The sequence below is a fragment of the Pangasianodon hypophthalmus genome, chromosome 21 (assembly GCF_027358585.1).
Source record: "Pangasianodon hypophthalmus isolate fPanHyp1 chromosome 21, fPanHyp1.pri, whole genome shotgun sequence".
In the NCBI taxonomy this organism is placed as follows: domain Eukaryota; kingdom Metazoa; phylum Chordata; class Actinopteri; order Siluriformes; family Pangasiidae; genus Pangasianodon; species Pangasianodon hypophthalmus.
This window is the reverse complement of record NC_069730.1, coordinates 20,218,985-20,239,817: the sequence shown is the minus strand read 5'-3', so window position 1 is coordinate 20,239,817 and position 20,833 is coordinate 20,218,985. Positions and strand designations below refer to the sequence as shown.

At 38.3% G+C, this 20,833-nt stretch overlaps 1 protein-coding gene across 1 annotated transcript; it reads left to right on the top strand.

Annotated features, from left to right (window-relative positions):
• The first annotated feature begins 231 nt into the window (after positions 1 to 231).
• Positions 232 to 6,589, top strand: tmem275a (transmembrane protein 275a). The gene is made up of 2 exons (XM_026946344.3): positions 232 to 571; positions 1,001 to 6,589. Exon 2 carries the CDS (start codon positions 1,088 to 1,090, stop codon positions 1,706 to 1,708), a length of 621 nt encoding a protein of 206 aa, XP_026802145.2. The 5' UTR covers positions 232 to 571; positions 1,001 to 1,087; the 3' UTR covers positions 1,709 to 6,589.
• Positions 6,590 to 20,833: the final 14,244 nt, after the last annotated feature.

The following is a 20,833-nucleotide window of genomic DNA, read 5'->3' as shown; positions in this document are numbered from 1 at the left end:
AATTATATCGACATTCATCATGAAAATTGAGGAGGTTATTCCACAATCCTGATTATCCTAATCATTCTGATGTTTCTGATCTCAATTGGGGAGTGATTTACACCTTCCAACCTGGCTCATGTCCAATCTGGCAACCATGATCAGTCCAATCTGGCAACCCTGGCTGCCTCTGTGTGATCTTCTCACAGAGAAAAGCAAACGCAGAGCAGAGGAACGTGCCCGAGAGCTGAGACACATCTCTACAGCTCTACAGCTTTCCCTCTGGTTATAACCGACGGCGCTCCTGGTGATTACAGAGCTTTCAGAGCACAGGATGATGGATTTACTACACATTTCTGACATTTTTATGGCTTTTCTCTTTTTGGAAAATAAAATATCCTCAGAGAGCTGAAGTGGTAAAACATCAGATGATCATTCAGTATCATTAAGAATTCAGTGAGTGTAGGATTTACACTGCTTTTGGAGACTCGGGATGGAGATGTAATAAAAAATAAAGATTGTAATTCCAGGATATGACCTGTCTGATTTCTCTGGACTGGATTAAGACTCCAAGATTTCATCCTTCTTACAAGTGAGTTAAAGATGCATCTTTATTCTAAATAAAGTCCAAATCAAATTCATGTATTCGAATACATTCTGAGTTTTTGAGTTAGGAATCATGTATCCATTTGACTTGCTGCCCCACACTTGGGTGAAAACAGCATTGTAGGATTTAAACATTATTTTTTAAGGAAACTAGTATAGTGGGGAAGTGAGATTAAAATGATCGTTTGGTTATGCATGTGCTTCTCGAGTTTCTGATGACATTGCAGCAGTTGTCATGACTAAGCTGTGACCTTGCTTGAAGAATGCTGCCTGGGATCTTTCAAGAGCTTTTATTTTTATGATTTGTCACACCATGACAGTTCACAAAGGTGTTAAGACCAGCAACGAGATGGATGTATCTTCTGTACCTTTGTGATTCTTCTTAAAAATCTATTTTTCTATCATTTCATTACAGGTTGCCTGAAAGTAGTCTCCAACGATTAAAGATGCAACACTAACAAGACTACATCCAAGATTACATAACGGTAGCCACGATATAGAAATGGTGTGTACCGAGCAAAACTCGGGCACCGCTGTGCCCAAAAAGGAGCCTCAGGTCCGTCATAAACGCAAATCCCGCCCTCAGGGCCTCCCGTCACCGGCGCTATGCTGCGCGTGTGGCCTGTGCATCATGCTAGCGGGTATCAACATCACCCTAGTGGGCGCATTCGCCTTTACCACGCTCCTGCCCTCCGGTAACCCGCCTATCATCATCGGACCCGTCCTTCTGCTCGTTGCCTTCACTTTCTTCGCCGCCTGCTGCGTGTGCAGCCGCATGCCTCCTCCGCATAGCTCGCGTCGAACCAAATCAGGCAACGTGGGCTTCATGAGGCACCATGGGGCGGCGTTCGAGATTGAAACGAGCGAGCACACCATTCAGGACACGACCGCCGTCCAGCTCAGTCCCACAAACTCGCCCAGCTTGTCGCGCAGCTCGGAATCAGATCGAGATGCTAATGTGAACGCAAACGCTAATGTTAATGCTAATGCTAATGCACCCGCTCCGGACTATTCGCTCTTCACTATGGATGCTAACGGGCCGAACTCGGTGTCGGCGGCTTTTTCCACCACGACAGGAAGTGGTGAAGCGGTCAGGCTCATGTTGCCGTCCAATGCCACCTAGGACGGACTGTACATCTATTCTGAAATGTAAATAAAAATGTTGAAGGTGGCACTTGGGTGCCATTTCGTGGTTCTGTGTGGTGTGTTAACGTAGACATATTAGCGCAAGAGCTGGAGGAGCTCATGGAGTAAGAAAACTTGACACTGGCGGCTTTTATAGCCTCCACAGGAAGTGAGAGAGTCGTCACGTTCACTTTATCATCCAAGGCCAACTAGAAGAATCTGCAAATCTTTGCCGAGATGTAAATAAAATGTTCTGAGAGGGACGTGGCACTTTGTTTGGTGCTAATTTGTGGTTCATGCTAACTAAGAAGCGCTGGAAGATCCTGATTGGAAATCTATGTGGCGATTATATGAAGATCTTTATAGAAGAGAGACTTTTAAACTCCTTGAAATGGAAGAAGCCTCAGATCTAGGTATGCTAATCCTTCACTATAGATGCTAATCCGACAAACTTGGTGTTAGCAGCTTTTTCTGCGTCTATCATCTAATTCCACTGAGGAGAGTCCATGAATTTCCACTGAGATGTAAATACCTTGTTGGGTGTCTTCATCATGAGTGTATTAGGACCTCCTTGAAAGCTAATGCCAAAGTGAATGCTAGCTTAAACATGCCTTTTCCAGACTTCACACTCTTGCTAATTGGTGTAGCTTGGCATTGATGACTACTTTTGGGCATTTTATCCACAGGAAGCAGAGACATGGTCAGATTCACTTCACCTTCTGATGCCACCTCGGAGGTGAATAAGCGTAGTGCATTAGCGGAGACGTGTTAGCACTTTTTGAAAAAGTCCTGCTTTCGGAAAGTTGATGGTCGACAGAAACGTATTAAGGGCTTTTGAAACCCCAAACTCCAAATGGATGGAGCCTCGGTGTGTGAATCACTGTGTCTTGTGTTTCACACTTTCGCACTCTGCCACTGTTACTCAGATTATTCACAGTTATGGCGCTAACAAAGAGACAGAATCTGCTGTCGTGCCAAAATGTCTTTGCAGACGAAGCAGAGAAATACGGCGATGTGATGTTACACCGACTAAAAGCAAAATATGAACCTTCTCACTTTCCAGCCACAAATGTCTTTTTCCATTTCTATAAAAAAATGTTGTATAGTATCACACTGTGCCGGATGCACTGCCATTTTCTAAAGGAGGGGGGCCAAAACTATTAAGAATTATGAGTATTGCAAATGCCATTTAAAAAAAATGTGCAATTAAGACAACCCTCATTAAGTTGTAGTAATTTTAGTACATCAGTAAATGAAGGTAGGTTACACTGACAGGTTGCTGTGAGTGGTACAGTGGGGCAGTTGTAGCTCAGAGACGCTGTTAAAGGTCAAATCAACAATTTGGATGCTTTTGGTTTGTACTTAAAACTCATAAAAGTCTGTCATTCATTGGTCAGAAATACTGGGAAGAAAAAAAGATAAATTCAAATAAAATAAAGTAAAATAAAATAAAGTCAGATCACTTTGTCATCGCGCTAGGCCACCTCGCTCAGACTCGAGTGTGAACGCCGTGTTCCCTTTAATGCCACGCCCCCAGAACACATAAAACACCAACATGCTAATGAAGGAGGCGGAGCTTTCTGAATTGTCATTCCCTTCTTGTTCTGAGACACAGATACTGCCAAATACACCTGTCACATTTATTCCCTGATCGATAAGGGCTGTAAACCACTTCTTTTTTTACGATTAAATCCTTTCAGAGGAATTTACTGTCAGAAATATTGGCATCCTTGGCAAAAAAAAAAAAAAGAAAGTAGACTTAATCTGACATTGAAAATATGATCAAAATCTATCCATTAATTAAAGTCAATTTATTATCTATTCTAATCTTATCTAATCTTCTGCATGTTTAATGATTAAAGGAATCATTTCTCTGTGTCATCGATGACTCGAGAACAACTCAGGTGAAAAAAAAAGTAAAAATATAAACACTAAGAACATGCTTCAGTTGTTCAAGTAATGTTGTTCATAAAGAACTACTAAAAAATAAAAAAAAATTGAAACATATGTGATTTTGTTACAAAGTGTAGTTTTCTTAAAAATAAAATAAATTTATTTAAATGACGTATCTGTCAGTGTGAGATGAAACCCATCTTTACCGAGGGTGCCAATACTTCTGGACCCGACTGTAATTCGGAAGTGTGGAAATTGTCACGTCAGTGTTCTCATCACGTCTTTTAAGAAACAGCGAGCTGGACATTTTTATTGGAAAAACTGTTCGAATTAAACATATGTAAGTGTTATTGCATCATAAAATACAACAACCAATCAGGTTGCAGTATGCAAATAAGAGCCATGCAACACGATTAGGAAAGCGGGCAGGGCGTGCAATGTTGGGAGTGTTTTTTTAATTTACATCTTTCTGTTCTGAAAGTTTAGGCACCTATTTTGTTTTATTGATTTTTTTTTTTGCGAAACTGTTACGTGAATTTGTTTTCTAAAATGTTTCCCCGCTGTTTTGTTCAGCATGCCATTTTTAGTTTTTATTCTTTCTACCAAATTGCTACGATGCATTTTGAAAGTGATCTTCTGTCCTGCGCTCGTTTACCACACACGATTTTTCCACAATAGTCATCAGAAAAGGGCATCCGCTCATTAATCTAATTATTCAGGATAGATAAAGTGGCTAATGGCAAATAGCATTATGACATGACAAGTGTGTGTGTGTGTGTGTGTGTGTGTCTACAGTTACAACAAACAAAAAACAAAAAAGGGCTGATCTACAAAACATACAGCGTTTAAACTTCAGTAATCTGCGTCCTGATATTTAACGGATGCATTCGGTTACCATTGCGACTTTATGATATTTTATGCATTTCATGTTTTTTTCAGAAGCGTCGTACTTCTGTGTAAACATCTGCTAAACTCCACAACACACTGATTTTTACATTTTTGACCCAATTATTGAAATTAAATACAGATAAGATTCCTAGGCGCCTGTAATTTAAGGGGTAAAATAACTTTTCCTGCACCATATGAGGAAATAATCTCCAACAGCAACAAGGACCTCGTTTGAAAAATTGTCCCATGTTAAGTTAAATTGCATGCTCATTTGCATACTGAAAATATTTGTGACATCACTACTGCAAAAGTAAAAGTATATTGCAATAACGCTATGTTCACACTAGCGACATGTGACAAGTAACATTTGAATCGAGAGTTTCTGTGCAGGCACTAAGCAGTAAAATTAAGCGACGAATCCAAAAGATTGTCTCAAATGATTCCTCGGTTCGATGTTTAAGTCACTAACGAGTTTAGTTCCCGCCTGCAATTAGTTCGCGTTTACTGTTTGACGCAAAAATGTCATACACGACTTCTCATTAAATGTGTATAGCGACAATAGGAAGAAAAATAAAGCTAATCTGAGAAAAAAGCTAGTACAAAGCCGAGCTCGTGATGTGTAACTCAAACAACCGATTTCTAACTAGTTAGCTATCATTAATAATGTTTCTCATTGTGACAAAAAAAAAAAAAAAAGGCCACGCCCACAAGAGACAAACTACAACTGAGATGAGTGCACTGCTAGTGTGAATGTAGGGTAACAGCTAACTTTTTTTTTTTGTTATGTTTATTTTAACAAATTTATTGCACCAACATGACCAAGCAGTGTCATAATACGCTAATATTCAACATGGAAGTGGAACAATATGAACAATTTCCTCAAGAATAATTATCCACATCGCTATAGCATAACGTTAAAGGTGCTATTGGCTAAAATTTCACATTCACTTCTCTAAGTTTAACCATCATACTAATATACTGTCACACCCCTAATCTAATCTAATCTAATCTAATCTAATAATGTGCTAAAATGATAACTATATTAAGCCAATATTGGACACTACAGTAACTGTTACCACGGAAACAGAAAGCTGCCTTAATGACTGTGATCTCAGGATGGATCCGATGAGGGCTAATCAAACGTACGCCATACGCGATTCTGTAACGTAAAACTGTGACTCTGTGGTTAATGTTGGTCTGCATGTGTTTGTTTGTTAAACCTGTAATGACGTGAACTGTTGTGGCTTAAGAAAATTATAAAGAAAAATATCATTCATCATCATTCTGGTCATTTCTGTCACATTGTCTTTTGTGTGGATTGCGTTGGAATTAGTCGATTATTCATGCTGTTATCATGGATGCTTGTCACTTTAAATCGAGAAAAATTTGAAAAGATTGATAAACATGATGGACGGAACGCGCGTACGAATCGGATAGCTAACGTTTTATTGATTATTCGAGTTCACAGAGTGCCTGAGGATGTTATCTTTACCTAGCTAGCTAGCACAATGTGCGATGCTAGTGTTGTGTTAGCAAGCTAAATGTAACTCTAGCTATATAGCTAGATAACGTAAAGCTAGCTATGTTATTTTAGTTACTTTGGAAAAATTTTTAAGACAAATACATACATCCGTAATAAAGCAACTATAGCTACATAGCTGTTTCAAATGAACGTTAGCTAGCTAAATATTACTATTTAACTTGTGGGCTAGTGTTAAATATTTTTACCTACATTTAACTTTAATTACTTATAGCTAGTTAACTACGTAAGTAAAAAAAAATGTATTATAATAACTCGTTTTATAGCTTTAGTTACATGAAAGTCATTCTAATGATTCTATTTTGTCACGTCTAAAGCGTGATCAAATTCAGCCGTTATTATATGGTCGATATCGTCACATGGCTAGTTGGAACGAGTGATATTGAGTGATTTCATTCCTCGGGCAGTGAGCGAGTGTGAACGTTTACATCAAACCATTTCACTCTTTTTAAGTGTTTTCACTGAAATGTGTGCAAAAGAGATGTTGTGGAATTCCGTTTGTAAAAATGTGGTAATAAAATCAGAGCTGTGACTGAATTAAACACTTCAGCATGATAAACGAAACATTAAAAGCGTGGTTGTTATTTCATAAGATGGAAAGAACCGGGAAAAGAGAGAGAGAGAGAGAGAGAGAGAGAGACAGAGAGAGAAAGACAGAGATCTGAATCTAATCTAATCTAATCTAGAGTTGAGAGAGAGAGAGAGAGAGAGAGAGAGAGAAGAGCTTCTCTGGGAAAAAAAATGAAATATGGAGGAAATGTTTGAGGTCATAATTACTGCATAATTACTACATGATTACATAATTAATGTAGGAAGAACGGTCAGGATCAGTGTCTAATTTTTTTTTTTTAAATCTGTTTCTTTGCGCACTTCTTCATGTCATCCATCGACAGAACGAGATCCCTGTTTGATCAGCCAGAAAAAAAGACAATTCTGCACAGACTTTCTGTTTATATTTGAGGATCTGGTTGTGAGATCTGAATCAGGTTCAAGCTTGACGAGTGGAAAATAACGAGAAAGAAAAAAAAAGACTTCAATGGCATCTATTAATGCAATAGCTCGGAAAAAAAAACGGTTTTAAACCAAACATCGATCAGCCAAGACGCTAAATTGGTAGCTATAGACTTCTATTACTTGTTAGCTACATTAGCCTCGTAGCGCTAGCGCAAAATTACAGAAAAGCATCAGACACTGAACATCTGATGGAGTAGATTTGGCATGAAAGCAAACTTTTGGCTGCATTAATGCATTAAACGTAGATCATTTTTCATCAAAATGTAAATAAATAAATAAATAAATAAATTCTAGACACAAACTTCAAGACTTCAAGAATTTCTGCCATACTCTAAAAAGAAATGAACAATACTTCTCTTTATAAAGAAATGTTTTTGGGGTTTTTTTTGGTTTAAATCAGGGAAAGTCTGAAATGTAGTGAGCAATGAGACTAAAGAAGCACTATAAATACTAATAAACACTTATAACACACTCTAAAACACTTAATGAAGGCTGTGGAATTGAGCTGAGGTGTTGAATCAGTTGTGTGAATGAATCGTTCACGAACGAGTCGGCTCTTTGACTCGGTTCATTTAAGTAATCAGCATACACGGATTTTTTTTTTCGTTTTTTCCCCTTGTCTTGTTGTAGATGTAGACAATGTCGCTACTTCTGCAAAAAGCAAAAAATAAAATAAAAACTGCTTCAGTGGAAACCTGTTTTCAACGTCCGAGCTGTTCAGTGAGTCGTGTATTTGACTCTTGAACCACGGAGGATTCATCTGCATATTTTATATAATGTAATGCAAAGTAATGTTAATTTGTTTGTTAAAAGATTTCATAAAACAATGTCAGTCATGGGAAGAATAATCACAGGTCACTGCTTTCAGGTTAGAGGAAAAAATGGCAATGAATCGTCTGGGAGCCGAGAGAGTCGGTTCAGTGAAAAGAACCGGAGTGCTCATGTGGGGAGTGAAGGACTAATAATTAGCGTACACTGCCTCCTACTGGACAGTGCTGGAATTACAATTACTGACCACTTTACTCTCTCGTAAAGCTGTATAAATTTCTGAATTTAGTACAAAACATTTTGTATCAAATTAAAGAAACTGCCAATAAACACCGTGTGCTCTATTTGCACAACACCACATTATCAAATAATGTACAAAATTGATATTACATTATTTTACACAGTGATGGATGTCCACCAGAGGGCGCCAGGTGCACAGTGAATATTTTATACTGCAGGTTATTCCTTAGTGTGCAGTGTTTGATAATTAGCATTATTTCTGTAATTATGCAGTAATGTGAATACTTCTCAATGTCTCTTATTTAATGCTGTTCTCTCATAAATACCAAATAATAATTTTTGTGCAGTTTGTGAGTAGTTCATGTGACATAAAGCTACTTTTATTTGGTTAAAACTCCCAGAATGATGCAAATAAGCATCTGAGGAGAGGATCTTGGAGAGTAAAGTAATAAATTAGCTTTAATTTGGGGAAAAAGGGTGTAATATAAATACAGCAATGATGTAATTAGTATTAATAAATATTCTATGCTGTTACAGTAACATTGGCTGCTTTTTAAAACACATCAGGGTGTTAAAGTTGTAATAATACTCTTTCAAAATCCATTTATAACCACATTTAATGTTGTGGAACGTCCGTGAAACAAGTTCATTCCTGTTGTCACTTACATTATAGCAGCTATAGCAGTTTTTTTTTGTTACTGAGAAACTGCAAAGAAGCGTAAACTCCTCTGTCCTGAAGATGTCGAAAAACTTAAAGTTACAGCTTTACCTCTGACTGTTACAAAGCGCTGACACTGGAGACTCCTTCCATAAATATTACATAAACACATCTCTCCTTACAGAAAATGATTTTTTAATTATCAGCGTCCGCTGTACGAGTCCCTGCGAATGAGCCGTTACTATAGAAACGATAACATATTAACAAACGAACAAGTGCATTAATATAAACCTGTGATTTGCAGCTGCACTACTGTCAGAGCTGCTGTTATAGAAAATTAATCAACACCTTCTCTTCAGACCCAATCATAATCCAGAGTTCAGAGGTGATGTGGAGTAACTGTTTTTAATATTCATCACATTACTGGTTTACAGTCTTAAATTTTCAAAAAGGACGATGTTTAAGGGTTGGTGATGAGTCTATATGCCTCTGATTTGTCCTGAACCGGATTGTGGCAAGAACTTTAGTGAGTAAACACGCAATTGTGCCTCAGTCTGAATGAATCATGAGAGAGAGAGAGAGAGAGAAAGAAAGAGAAAGAGAGAAAGAGAGAGAGAGAGTAATGAAGCAGAAGGGATTAGTGGTGAATGAGCTGCTGGAGATGTATTTAAGTGGACAGCAGTTACGTAACTGTGGCCTCATTCAGACCAAAGACAGACCTATAGAGAGAAAGAGAGAGAAAGAGAGAGAGAGAGAGAGAGGGAGAGAGGGAGAGGGAGAGAAGGGTCTGACATGAGAACTGCTTCAGTTGCTCAACATGTTTTAACTGGAAATAACATAATGCACATGAATAAAGTAACTCCAAATTAACAGCTATCAGTTGTCTGCTTTGGGGCTCGGCAGTAAAGATGCTAATCTACAGACTGGGATGTTGTGAGTTTTCTAATAAGCTCCTCTGAAAAATAAATTTAGAAATAAAAAAATAATAATAAAATAGACGAGTTTTACCTAGAGAGGTTAAACCTTATCTGCGTAACCTAGCTGTCAGCTTCTCTAATTCCATTACAAAAAGCTATGTTTCAGTTTTATATTTTACACTAGGACAAGAACAGATCATGAGACTCCTGCTGGAAAAATCTAAAAAATCTAAAATCTGGTTTAACTGAACAAAATGGTTTCCACACTCATTATTCAGCAGCGCACAGAATAGCACTTGATCCAGCACAAGCGATTATTTTGCATTTGAATTGTTTACATCGTGCTCTGACATTTACTCGCGTTAAATTGTGACTTTTACACAACTTAATACCACGAGATACTAAACTGAGGTCGTGAAAGTTTTGCCTAAATATGAATCATTTGATCATTTCACCAGAAGTGACAAAGTATAACATTAAAACAAGAATATCTCCCAAAGTATTGTATTTTATTTATTTATTTATTTATTTATTTGTAGATGTAGCATCGTCTCGGTGTCCGCAGTACTAATGGACCCACTTCAGGTCCACTTTAAAGACCAGAAAAAGATCAGGAAGAAAGATCTCCGTCCTTGCCATTCTTTAAAGCACATTTTGTACCGTCCGGTAATGAGGACAGTCGAGACTTTGTGTCTCTTTTTAATGTCTTTAAAAGGCTGAAACATGAAAAGCACAGAGCTCAAGTCTCATCCGCTTCTCTCCTGCCAACTTTTATTTAGAGCCTTCGTTTGCTTGACAGGTGGAGTACGGAGCAGGTACACGGGGGAGCTCTGGCGCTGAATAACGGCTCGGTGAGCTCGACTGGGAGGAAGTAATCAAACACCATCCCTTGTGTGGAGCAGAGGAGCCTGAGGGGTTATAACAAAATGAGTATAGTGTGTCCGTGGAATGGGAACAGCTCTCAACGGATTGGAGCTTCGTTTAGAGATGAGCTTCTTTACCATAGCAGCGAGAGAGCGAGAGAGGGAGAGAAAGAGTGTGTGTGTGAGAGAGAGAGGGAGAGAGAGAGAGAGAGAGAGAGAGAGGGCACTCATTAACAGCAGGACCTCATCGTCTTCCCTCTCTCATGGGTTCCCTGTGAAAAGAAGGAAAAGAGAGACGCTTTACACTTTAATGACTTTCCCACAGCGCTCTGTGGTCAGGAGAAGAACCTCCTCTAACTCGTTCCATGGAATACTGAGGCAGTGTCCGAGCGAGCGCTCCTCTGCCAAATCCCTGAATAATCAAGCCTTTATGCCTGAACTTTTTTCCTCCTTCACCATGCCAGCGGACATGTCGAGCCTCCACGGGTATCTCCAGCCTGGCTGAGTAAATGAAGTGAATGGATTCGCTGAGGAAAACAACAAACCCCCTACTTTTTTTCTTTTTTTTTTTAACGTGTTTAGCACGACTGTGACCTCACAGGGCGACCCTGACCGTTCCGGCCTCCATAAAGACAGAACAAATGGCACTGCTTTTAAACGCTGTGATTTATGCCTGCCATCACTTTGTGGAAGTGGAGGGATATCGGCTTTCAAAAAAAAAAAAAAAAAGCCACGATGCATTCCTCACGCACACTGCTTCTGTGGAATGGGACGAAATAACATCACTGGAAAACGTAAAAAAGAACGTAAAAAGTTGAAGAAGTCATCTAATAAAAATCTGAAGATTAAGTAGCAACATCCTGAATAAAAAATCTAAAAATAATTGAGATCGTCTTGTTCTTTTGAGACGTGCTGTTTGAGGAAAACAATCAACGATGCAGTGATGCGATGAAGCGGAGATACTGCTACCACCCAAAAATGATTATTTTCCTGTAAAAGCACGTCTCAAAGTGATTTATTCCTCTTACACCACAGCAGTTTGCCACGATTACAACTTTTAATTTATTATACAACGACATGTCATACTTCTTATCCGTTTATAGTTACATATAATGTTGTGGAAGATCAGAGAAACATGTTCACACTTCGGATAGTTCCTGTTTCACCTCTCATGACGTTAATAAAACACGCTCACACCACGTGTTTATGAGCAATCTGTAGGCACTAAATGAAAGAAAATAAAAAAAGTCTCTATTGTGTAGTTGAAATGTGCGAGATTTCAAAATAAGACAGCATTTAAACAATTAAAAGTAAAAATCCTGCCCTGTTGCTTAGCAACTGCGTACGTGCGTTACCCCAGGCTGAAGTGTATGAGTGAAGGTATGTTTATGAGGTACAGGTCAGAGGTCAGGTGACCTTTGGCTTGAATGGATTTAGCAGGAAACACAGCGGAGAGTTAAATTCAAGTTCGACATTCCTGCTTCTGCCGGGAAGAGCTTTTAAATTCATCAGTCAATAATGTTTTTACAAATTATATTTCTTTAATAATACTCTATAAACCCAATGATGTGTTCTTATTGTCCCTGAGTAATGGGGGCGGAGCTTAAGTTAAATCCGATCGACCAATCGTAAAATTTGATCATGACATGACATCACAACCGTAATTTCTTTTTGGTGCTTCGTCTTGATGCAGCACTTGACGTAAAATGCCAGTTTTAATGGCACTATATAATAATAAATTAGCAACATTAACTACTCTAGAATGATTTAACATTGTTAGCAAGCTAGTCACCGCTAGCTAAGTAATAAACACCGTGTGTCCTGATGTTACAGTAAAATACGGGATGGTTTGAGGAAGTGGAGTTACTGTTACCATCCTGTGTAAGATATCAGGAGGTGCATGTAAGTGTGAGCTTTTATTATTAATAAAAATAAAACAAAGTCAAGATACGAATCGTAGAACTAGCAAAACACGAGCTTGGGGCAAAACCAGACCGCGGCGTGAACACAAAGCAACAACAATCTAACAAACAACAGACGCTAATCAACTAAGGAGTGAAACGTAGAGCTTATATAAGGGAAGTAATTCGGGGAAACACAAAACAGGTGTATGAGTGATAAGGAGGCATGTGACAAGGTCATGTGATTTGCTGGGGCTGCTGGGAACTGTAGTTCATGTCACTGCCTGAACCACTGCTGATGTATCAGCCTGAAGTTGATTAATTTCCTGTAACAGCACATCTCCAAGTGTTTTATTTATTCCTCTTACACCACAGCAATTTCCCAATAATTCATTTTTTTATTTATTAAACAGCAACGTCATACTTTTCATCCATTTATAGTTATGTCGTGGAACATCCTTGAAACAAGTTAGTTCCTACTGTCACTTACGTTATAGCAGCTATAAACGGTCGTTCCCTCACCAGTCTCTCTTTATTCTTTCTCTTGAAGTTAATAAGACAAAAAAACGCAGCTTGTCTACTCCTCTGTCCTGAAGATGTTACAGCTTTACATCTGACTGTTACAAAGCGCTGACACTGGAGACTCCTTCCATAAATGTTAAATAAACATCTAATTACAGAAAACTTCACCATATAAATGATTTTTTTTTACTATAGAAACGATATCGTATTAGTACGAATGCATTAATATTTATATAAACCTGTGATTTGCAGAAAGAAAACTTCACCATATCAATGAGTACATGTTTTTACAGTTCTCTGCAAAAGTCTTAGGCACATGCAAAGAAATGCTGTAGAGTAAAGACGCCTTCAAAAATAATGAAACTAAATGTTTTGACATTAAAAAAATCCTATAAAGAGCAGTAAACAGTAATAAATGAAACAAAGTCAGTATTTAATGTGACGATCCTTCACTTTAAATAAATAAAGCAGTCTCTGAGGTGCAGTGTGTGCAGTTTTATAAGGAAATGAGCTGGAAGTGTTACTGAGCATCTTGCAGAAGCAGCCACAGTTCTTCTGGAGACTTTGACTGTCGACTCGCTTCTTATTTCTGCAGCGAAACCCAGCAGCCTTCATTATGTTTTTATCTGAAAAGTGTCTCTTATGGAATCTGCTGCTTTCTTTACTGACATACAAACATTTTTCTGTAACATTTCATTTTGTGCCGGAAAACTAATGTTTGGAATCTAAAATGTTTTTGTACTGAATCAATAATGTAGAAGTCAGAAAATAAACATCTATAACAAAGTTTGTACTAAAAAAAAATTTTGATTAATGTGTGAATGAAGAATGAAGGTGTGAATAAACTGCAAATCATGTAGGACTGAGGTCTCATTTCACCCAGTTACTGCACAATAAAAACTACCACACAATACACAGCGGCTTAACTGTGACTGTGCACATAATACGCTGGGCTTGTTCACCTTTCCTCTGAGATTTCTAACATTTCCAGGCCTGTCTCTAACTGGCTCAAACTGGAACATTCCACAGGTTGAGTCCTATTAAATCCCTAAAGAAATAACCCTCTCATATAACATGCCCAAAAATCAGCTCCATAATCCTCCCAAGGATCTGCTTAACACCACTTCCTGCTGCGCTCCAAGCCGGAGGAAACAGTGCTGGAGTGTAAATCTGAGCCGTGTACGACCGTGTCGCAAGCAGTGTACGGCTTTTATTTAGCTAATAAACAGCTGTGTGTGTAACCGTGGGCAAAGGAGTGGAAGTTTAATCAGGATTAGAATGAATGCAATGTCCAAAGTTGCAAATTTAGAACAGAGTTATCATGTCACGAAGAGAATAATCAGATTCTGTGCCTGTGTGTAATCCTCTTATTAAAGCTACGAATCCTAATTTCCATCCTAATCACAGTTTACACTCTTAAATCTTTCATGCTACATTTTCAAATCATCGTTTTCCAAAGCATGTGGTTGCAACTCAAAATATCTGGACTGAAACATCGTAAATTTCTAAAGGGGGTGTGGCCAAAATCAACTTCAGAGCACAGCAAAGGCGGGGCTAAAACAAAATGTTGCCTGAGTGTCTGTAAATCCATAATGTGTCATGAAGAACAAACTGAACATCTAAATAACAATGCAAATACAATCGCACCTGGCCCCGCCCCCTAAGATCGCAATATGATTGCAATAAAAATGGACAACATGAACTTTGTAAAGCAGTAAATTAGGATTTGAAGCTGTAACCTGGAATTTATCTCAAATGAATCTGTGTAATAAGCATAAGTGCTAACTAGCTACTCGCTTTGTTTCTAGCGGCTGCTTTCTGTGGCGGCGTTTTTAATTAAAAACGACTGCGGTTAACTTTAATTCTCTCTCCTGAACACAGTTTGACTGACCGTAAAAGAATATGAGCGATCCTTGTAGCGGGGTGGGCGGATGGACGGCACGTCTCGGCGCCGCACTGATAAAAGAGCATATAGATTAGTGATAGAAGTGTTGTGTGTGGTGTTTCTGTCATTGTTCATGTGCCAGGCATTTCTTCCTGCCTTGTGATCTGAAGTGCGTAAGGCTGATGTCAGAATATCTATTTCTAACAAAGGCTCTCTCTGAGACAAACTGTCCCTCGTTGGCGCTTTTGATCGGAGCGATAAGACCACTGCACATCTGCGACGAGTCAGAGAGCTTGACATGAGTGTAAAAGTTCGCGTGTTATTTTCAGGTTTGGAAAATACAGCGAGCATTTTTGGAAACACTACGATTAAATCAGAGGAGTTGGAGAATATCTTCAAAGAATTAGTTTGTTGCTTGTTTGTACTTGTGTTGGTATGAAATGTATGAGGCTGAGGCAAATGAAAACCTTCCAAGTGACTTGAGTTTTTTTTCTAGAGGAAACTGGATGCTTGTTAAGCGCTGGAACACTCGGAACAAGATTATATAGAAAAATGGTACACTTTTGTGACACCTATTTGCAATAAACAATGCAAAATAAAAAAGAAAAAAAGGTTTTCATTGACTAAGCCTCTTATAAAACACCAGCTGAGACAACGGGACAGATCAAACCACAGATCAATTTTCCTGAACAAAACTTTGCATTGAGCTAAACATTGATGAACTTTGATGGGAATTTGCATCTTTAATCAGTAACATAACGCCTTTACTAAGTTGACCTTTTTTTAAAAGAGCCGGTGTTTCCTAGTTAGCTAGTTTGCTCACGACCAACTTGGACAGTGATGAAATGTTCAAACTTAGCGAATGCAGGAGTTTATTTAGAAACGCACAACTGATGTACAGCATTTACAAATTTAGTCGTAGATGAAATGCTAACTCCACCAAAATTTACAGACTTTTCTTTCATTTCCAATCTTCCGGTCCCATTTCAATCGGAAGACGGAACTTGCAGATTTTCAGTGTGACTTTAGAGCGTTCATGAAATCTACACACACGCCAACATGGCCGTTCCCTGAAAGCACCGTATTCACACCAGGCTTCGTTTTCCTTTTCCACAGCCTCTGAATCAGCACAAAGTCTGATGTTTGCAGCTTCTGAAGTGCTTTCAGCTTGTTCCATAATGCGGCTTTAGAAATTCATTGGGGCCTCGAGTGAACTGAACCCTGTGCCAATTAGCAAAATGCCATCTTACATAACAGCATAGAACTACGTGAATTAATTAACATACAGACCATACAGCACTCAATGAGCTTCCGAGCTGCATTTCATGGTGTCACATTCAGTTTGCGAATCTCACCAGTGATGACTTTTGCCATTCATTAGTCACCCTTCTGACGCTGGCACTTTAGTTTTCTCTACAGTACTATCTTTAATGTGCCCTGGTTGACTTCTTCTCTCCATTTTCCCCTTTAGGAGAATCAACATTATACCACAATGCTGTTGAATTCTTGATTCTGATTGGTCAGAAAGTGTTCACAACAGAAAATGTAAATATAAAAAGATTAAAAAGTACAATGTGTTCTTTTTTAATAAATAACAAAAATGTAATCGTTGGCAAGTTGAGTAAGAAGAATAAAACACTTTGGGATGTGCTGTCATAGAAAAGTAATCAATGTTGCTTAACTTCCTTAACGTCCGAACACTTTAGCTGTATGTAACTTTTAATTAAGGGTCCAAGCACTTTATGTATAGCTGTATGTAAAGTTTAATTAGGGGTCCAAGCACTTGAAGCTGTATTCAATGTTTAATTAGGGGTCCAATCACTTTGTTTACAGCTGTATGTAACTCTTAATTAGGGGTCCAAGCACTTTAGCTGTATTCACCGTTTAATTAGGGGTCCAAGCACTTTGTGTACAGCTGTATGTAACTCTTATTTAGGGGTCCAAGCACTTCATGTCCAGTGTAGCTGCATGTAACTTTTAATTAGGGCCCCAGCACTTTGTGTATAGCTACATGTAACTTTTATTTAGGGGTCCAAGCACTTTTCTGTATAGTTTTAAATGCAGTTTAATGCAGACAATGAATAGGTTGCGACTTGTTTATACATCATAAATGACCAAATTTCCTTTATTACATCAGAAATTGGGGCAATGCTAATTATACAATTAAAATGATTTTTCACCCTGTATGTAATCATGTATGAATTGTAGTCTGACCAGTAAAAACACAGATATATTTTGAAATAATACATCTGTTAACCAAATCCCTTCCAGCAGCTTAAATATTAATTTGATGTTGACACTCAGAAAAAAGGGCAAGGTGTTTTTTTTTATATCTGTCTCTGGACTTTAAACTGAATATTGTGGAAGTCCAGCTCTCTGAATTCTGTATCTCTGTTTTTATGCTGTTAATAAATAAATCAATAGCAGAACTTACCTTTGCTCTGTTCCTGTGTATAATAATATCAATAAAGAAACAACGAAAGCACAATATTTCTGGTCCCAAGGGCAGTTGCAACATTTGTTTACTGTTCAAGGAAATGGTACTCTCCTACTCTTCCTAGTGGCATATTTTTAACTCAGGAATTGATACTAGGGTAAAAATATTTATCATTGTAAATATTTGCAGTGAAGTGACCCGAAGCTCCAGCAAACTATCCCAGGTTCCTGTTGACTGTCTCCTACACCTATCTTTGAACTTCAGCTTCATAGCAAATGAAGCACAAATATCGGGTAAACCCAGGCCAAAAACAGAAAGAAAGAAAGAAAACACGTAAACCCCCCAGGCTAAGTATTATATCACAAGCTAAATTAGCTTTACCAAACAAGAGAAAAGGCTAGCTAGGGAGTTTCCGTAACACCATACCTAGCCAAGACACTGACACCAAACCCCAGACCCAACAGAATGGTGGCTGAACCCTCCAGCTTGTGTTTGGACTGCACCATCTATAAATAGGGGACTTACGTACAACCAGTAACCAATTGTGTAGAAATAATTCAGGATTTTATAATAAATTCTACAGTTGTTTTGCTCTAAAATCTAAAGAGACGGCGTGGGACAGCAGGACAGAGCATTGTGTTAATGTAGAGTGGAGAATCTCCATCTTCATTGTTCGTCAGTTTGGAGGGAGCCAAAAGAGTGGATGAAGTTGGCACACTTCGTGAGAACAAGTACAGTTAGCGGGGATGAGTCGTGTCACGCTAACGGGGAGAGAACCCAGGTGAAGCATTCAGCATTGTTTGGGAAGAAAATGACACTCCTGTTCCTATTGTACAATGCTCGCTCTCGCGAGGCGTGAGGAAGGAGAACGAGAAAAGGTGAGCAAGATCTTCTTCAGTTCTTATAAAGAGCTTTGTTTTTTTCTCTTCAACTCTCTCTCTCACATACATTCAAAACGTTTGTTTGCCATTTTTTCCCTGTTTGTGTCCTACACATCCGATCACATCACTGATCATCTTAGGCTTCCTTCGCATTTGCTTCATATTTGCTCTATTTTATTTTATATTTTTACTACAGGTGTAATGAAACATTCCGGTTATGATTCGTTTCGTTTTACAATATGGGTTCCACAAATTCAATTCGATTCTCAGATTATTTTGAACACAATTTGAATGAAGAAAAATTTGGACTGAAAAGACTACTTTTTTTATGATTTTTTCTGAATCATAAACAATGCAAAACAATGTGCATTTTTGTCTGTATAAAACTAAATAAATCAAAAATAGCTATGGATAGAGGTTGTATAATATTGTAAACAAAATGTACTACAGATTCACCTTATCTTAAAACAAATAAATAAATTCTCCCAAATAATGTATTGAATAAACAAAGCCACTGACCCTGAGAAAATGATCAACTGAAACATAGAGCCTGAGGCATCAATTTAACTGAAAATAGAGCTCCAAAGTCGGTTAAAATGGCCACCTTCTGCTGCCTTGTTCTTGGCCACTGTAGATCACAGTAGTGCAGGGCTATTGTTGTTTGAAAGCTACTAAAGCTATTTTTAACTGTTATAATGTGTAACTATATAATGACATGTAATGCGTGACAGTTGTTGCCATCTGGAGCCATCAGGCCCAGGGTGCTTTCTATATAATTTATGATTTGAGCAGATTGGGACCTTTGGTGTTCAAACAGTGCAATTACATTAGATGCGTAATTAATAGAATGCTGATTTCCATGATGTGTATTGCATATTTGCACGATACACATTGTGAAATTATGCATCGTGATGCATCATGTCATGATGTATTGTTACACCCATCATTTCTACAGAAATCTCTGAAATGAAAAATAGAGCACTCTTTCTTTTTTTTTTTTTTTAAAAAAATTAAACATTTTATTTAAAAAATAAGGGGTTACTGAGAAATCTGTTTTTTGCTGCTAATGAATATAAATCTGAAAAATAAAGACTTTGCAAGAAAATTTAAAGTGCAAAGTGATCTATAGCCAAATCCAATCCTTTCTTACTAAACTGCTATCACTTTTAACCACTGGAGGGCACTCTGTGCGTGTATATACTTGTGTGTGTGTGTGTGTGTGTGTGTGTGTGTGTATGTGGCAGCCTCAATTTGTCCCCAGATATTTTCCACTGAAAAGAGGAGTACAATCTGAACCACCCTGTGAACCACCAGGGACCTGCATGTTCACACCTCCGTAATGTACGAGTGATTATATAACCAATTATTTCACCGGAAAACAGCGAGAGCTCCTGCATCCACAGCAATGAGACTCTCTGACTAAATGACACTGTTCTCTCACACATAATATATTTAATGCTTTATGACGGCCTCGTTTCTTGTGGAACCAGACTGTAAAATCCGACCTTATTATAATCACACGGGAGACAATTCAGCTTCATTTATGGCTCATAAAATCCTGACTGCATCCAATAGAGGGGCGTGAAACTCTCAAAAGCTACGTACACATTAATCTGGATAGATCTGAAAACTGCACTTTCGTTTTAAAACACTCTCCGTCTACACTGGCGTTTTCAAACCCAAAATTACCCGTCCACACTGAAACGTCTGGAAACACTTACATCCCTATACTGCGCATGCGTAAAAACGTAAGACGCTTTGGCCTGTGACATTTCCATCAGGCGTTTATTTACTTTCCGTCTCTTTGAATTGATGTGGCAATGTCGAGGAAAAGCACCGGTTACCACGAGCAGCTTCGTACTCAGGACTCCATCAGTGGACAGTGGATAGATTTTAACCAGCCGGACTTCTTGCAAAAACTGTGATGAATTTATTGGTTGCACAATTGCACTATTTGTCCTTATAGTGCACAATAATAGAAGGGATTTATTTAGAATTGCACTATCCGTTGCACCCAGATGAGGATTCCCTTTTGAGCCTGGTTCCTCTCAAGGTTTCTTCCTCATATCATCTCGGGGAGTTTTTCCTCGCCACCGTCGCCACTGGCTCGCTCATTAGGGATAAATTCACAGTGATAAATTCAAATATTTACAATATATTTTTGTGAATCCATTTATTTCTGTAAAGCTGCTTTGTGACAATGTCCATTGTTAAAAGCGCTATACAAATAAAACTGAATTGAATTGAATTGAAAAGGTGGAGTCGTTGCTGCGGGTAACCCAAGACTATAAAGTTGTTTGTTTTCAGTTGACTGCATCACATGACTAAAAATATGTCACAGTTTTTGAATATCTACGTTTTCTCCGTCCACACTACAACGCAAAAACGGCATTTTCAAATTTATCCACTTGGGTGAGCGTTTTCGAAAAGCTCTGTTTTCACTGAACAAAAACGCCGTCTCGGTGACAACCGAAGGCCAAAACATAGAGAAAAAGATGTTTTTCAAATTTATCCGGTTTAATGTAGACGTAGCTAAACTTCCTGAGACTTTTGCGTTGTTTGCTGTTTTCTTTTCATAGAACCCAGCCATCTTGTTTTTTCTATTAGTTCACTCTTCCAAAGTTGGCATGATGAGCTCAGACGAAGCAAAATGACCTACTGCTACCTGAAGAAAATTACTTTAATATCCAAGTTCATTTTTTTGTTTTTTTTCCAG

What these genes read in the sequence shown, in the direction of transcription:
- tmem275a (XM_026946344.3), top strand. Translation starts at nt 1,088, where the DNA reads ATGGTGTGTACCGAGCAAAACTCGGGCACCGCTGTGCCCAAAAAGGAG.